The sequence below is a fragment of the Hemibagrus wyckioides genome, linkage group LG01 (genome assembly GCF_019097595.1).
Source record: "Hemibagrus wyckioides isolate EC202008001 linkage group LG01, SWU_Hwy_1.0, whole genome shotgun sequence".
NCBI classification, from domain to species: Eukaryota; Metazoa; Chordata; class Actinopteri; order Siluriformes; family Bagridae; genus Hemibagrus; species Hemibagrus wyckioides.
In genome coordinates, this window is record NC_080710.1 from 1,007,491 (window position 1) to 1,009,990 (window position 2,500).

Below are 2,500 nucleotides of genomic sequence, written 5' to 3' on the forward strand. Positions count from 1 at the left end.
TGTCAGCTCTGACACTGGAGACTTCTTCCTTAAATATAAAATATTACAGTAAACTGTTATGGAAATGATATAGCGCCACAACAAGGACATTAATATAAACCTGCACTACAGTCAGAGACAGACACACACACACACACACACACACACCTGCCATTTGGCTGAATGAGTTGATGAATTCAGCTGTCCTGCTGTCCTTAGCCAATCAGAGACAGTGGGATCAGGTGATTAAACAGAAGGACACGCCCCCTGGACCTGATCTCACACACATCTGTGACACATCGTCACTCTGGACAACTTCATACTAAATCAAGATGATGTGGAGTATGTGTGTGTGTGTGTGTGTGTGTGTGTGTGTGTGTTTGTGTGTGTGTGTGTGTGCACTTCCTGTCTTATCGCTACACCACCACCGTGTGCATCGAGTTTGTGTTGTGGTTCTACCACAATTATCTACAGAAAAACATCTAAACTAATTAATAGTGCGTGTGTGAATGTCTCTCTCACACACACACACACACACACACACACACACACACACACACATCACTGTCACTTGTTTTAACTGTTCCATGAGATCCTCCATTTACACACAAGTGAGGTGTTAGATATGAGATAGTGTCACTCCCAGCACAGACACACACACACACACCCACACACACACACACACACACAAATGTCACTTTAAACCCCTCCCCCTCTTTCAGCTGTCACTGTTGGGGTTAAAGATCAGCAAAAGAAACAGCTGAAGGATCACACACACACACACACACACACACATTTACAGCTGGTGCAGTACTTTAGTTCACTACTTCTTTACACATGAATATAAATAAATTCTGATAAATGTTGAAATCACACACACACACACACACACACACACATACACACACAAGCAGAAATACCAGACCTGTGTGTGTTAATCTACATTGATAGGAAAAGACTAAAAATACATACATGCGCAGAAACACACACACACACACACACACAGGGTTAAATTAGGAACAGCTCTAATCAGTGTGTGTTAGTGAGTGAAATTTCTGTCTTGTATTTCTCTTGTTGTCTCTCTGTGTTATGTGTGTTACAGGGGAGTGTGTGTGTGTGAGTGTGTGTAATAACTCTACTAGACAATAATTACACAACTATTTAACTATTTACATAACTATTTAAATTAAAAGCAGTTAATTTAGTGATGCAAAAAACATCAGGAGCCTTAAGGAACAGTAGTGTTTGTTTGTTTGTTTGTTTGTTTACTGCTCTCAGTCTGATCCGCCTTCATCCTCCAGCTGTTTCCTCATCCTCACACTGATTCACCCCACAGCTACTCACCAGGTGTTGATGAATTCTCTCTAACAGCAGCTCTGACTGTAGCGCAGCTTTATATTAATGTACTCACTCTCATACCTTAGCGTTTCCATAGCAACAGCTCACTCACAGGGACGTGGTGTGGAAGGAGTCTCCAGTGTCAGAGACACAGCTGTACTCAGTAACAAGGCTTTACAGCTGCACTGATATTAAACATAACCGTTAACGGATAAAAATGATGCTATGTTTAATCAATGCAGAATTGAGAGAGAGAGAGAGAGAGAGAGAGAAAGGGGAAGAGAGAGAGAGACAGCCAGAAGAGAGAGAGAGAGAGAGAGAGACAGTCAGAAGAGAGAGAGAGAGAGAGAGAGACAGAAGAGAGAGAAAGAGAGACAGTCTGAAGAGAGAGAGAGAGAGAGAGAGAGACAGTCAGAAGAGAGAGAGAGAGAGAGAGAGAGAGAGAGAGAGACAGAAGAGAGAGAGAGAGAGAGACAGCCAGAAGAGAGAGAGAAAGACAGAGAGAGAGAGATACAGAGAGACACAAAGAGTACAGTGACAGACAGACAGGTAGAGAGTGAGACAGTTACCTGCACTAGGCTGGGGTAGCAGGAGGTCTGTGGGTAGACAGGCAGACCGTACGGCTGCAGGATGACCGCAGGAGAGGACAACATGGTGTATAGCCAGGAGGAGAGACACCTCACAGGAGAGACAGACAGAAAAGTCTGGAAAAGTTCTGGAGAGAGAGAGACAGAACCCCGGAGAGAGAACCAGACCCAGAACTCGGGGATAGGAACCACACGCAAGATCCTAGGAAGAACAGAGGATCCGAAGAAAAGCAAGAAAGTAAAAAGACGAGTGTGTCCAGAGCTAACCTGCTCCCAGCTCTGTGTGTGTGTGTGTGTGTGTGTGTGTGTGTGTGAGGCTCTGACAGATAGAAACACATGTCTAGAATCATGTTACACTGCTGTTATAAATAGCTCCACACCGAACTGATCTCAGAGCAGAGTTTACAGAAACCAGTTCACAAAATAAAGATTAAAGAGTTTATATCTACACTCTCAAACACACACACACACACACTCTCAAACACACACACACACACACTCTCAAACACACACACACACACACTCTCAAACACACACACACACACACTCTCAAACACACACACACACACACACACTCTCAAACACACACACACACA

At 43.8% G+C, this 2,500-nt stretch overlaps 1 protein-coding gene across 2 annotated transcripts in view; it reads right to left on the reverse strand.

Moving 5' to 3' along the window:
* The window catches only part of rbfox1l (RNA binding fox-1 homolog 1, like), a 17,915-nt gene extending 15,765 nt beyond the window's left edge, over window positions 1–2,150 (reverse strand). Inside the window, exons 1-2 of one of the 2 annotated variants that reach the window (XM_058385935.1) lie at window positions 1,887–2,150; window positions 1–28 (exon numbers count right to left, since the gene is read on the reverse strand). The exon at window positions 1–28 is cut by the window's left edge and continues 14 nt beyond it. In XM_058385935.1, coding sequence (XP_058241918.1) covers window positions 1–28; window positions 1,887–1,970 — 112 coding nt within the window. In that variant the 5' untranslated portion in view covers window positions 1,971–2,150. The remainder of the gene's footprint in view (window positions 29–1,886) is intronic. The other variant, XM_058385944.1, reaches the window with a different exon arrangement.
* Between the last annotated feature and the right edge of the window lie 350 nt (window positions 2,151–2,500).